Raw genomic sequence first — 422 nt, 5'->3', positions numbered from 1 at the left:
TCACAGTTTCTGCCCTTTTTCCTCTCACACTTCCTGCCTTTCCCCCTCACATTTCCTGACATTTTTTCCCTGTTTCTTCCTCCCTATTTCTCCTCACTTTCCCTCCCTCTTCCCCCCTCACGTTTCCCTCCCTTTTCTCCCCTCACGTTTCCCGCTCTTTTTTCTCCCCTCACGTTTCCTGCCCTTTACCCCTCACATTTTCTGCCTTTTTCTTCTCACACTTTCTGCCTTTTCCCCTCACATTTCCTGTCTGTTTTCCTCATGCTTTCCTCCCTTTTTCCCTCACGTTTCCCTTTTCCCCCTCACGTTTCCCGCCCTTTTCTCCCCTCACGTTTTCCCTCCCTTCCCTCCCCTCACGTTTCCCGCCCTTTTTCTCTCCTCATGGTCTCCTCCCTTTTGCCCTCACATTTTCCCGCCCTTCC

General features: G+C 51.7%; 1 protein-coding gene across 1 annotated transcript in view; it reads right to left on the bottom strand.

Moving 5' to 3' along the window:
- Positions 1-402: 402 nt before the first annotated feature.
- LOC132335018 (glutamate receptor ionotropic, NMDA 2D-like) overlaps positions 403-422 on the bottom strand; it is a 30,048-nt gene continuing 30,028 nt past the window's right edge. The window contains exon 13 of the mRNA XM_059861140.1: positions 403-417. Coding sequence (XP_059717123.1) covers positions 403-417 — 15 coding nt within the window. The remainder of the gene's footprint in view (positions 418-422) is intronic.

This window comes from Haemorhous mexicanus, chromosome 16 (genome assembly GCF_027477595.1).
Source record: "Haemorhous mexicanus isolate bHaeMex1 chromosome 16, bHaeMex1.pri, whole genome shotgun sequence".
Lineage (NCBI taxonomy): Eukaryota > Metazoa > Chordata > Aves > Passeriformes > Fringillidae > Haemorhous > Haemorhous mexicanus.
This window is presented reverse-complemented; position numbering and strand designations above follow the sequence as displayed.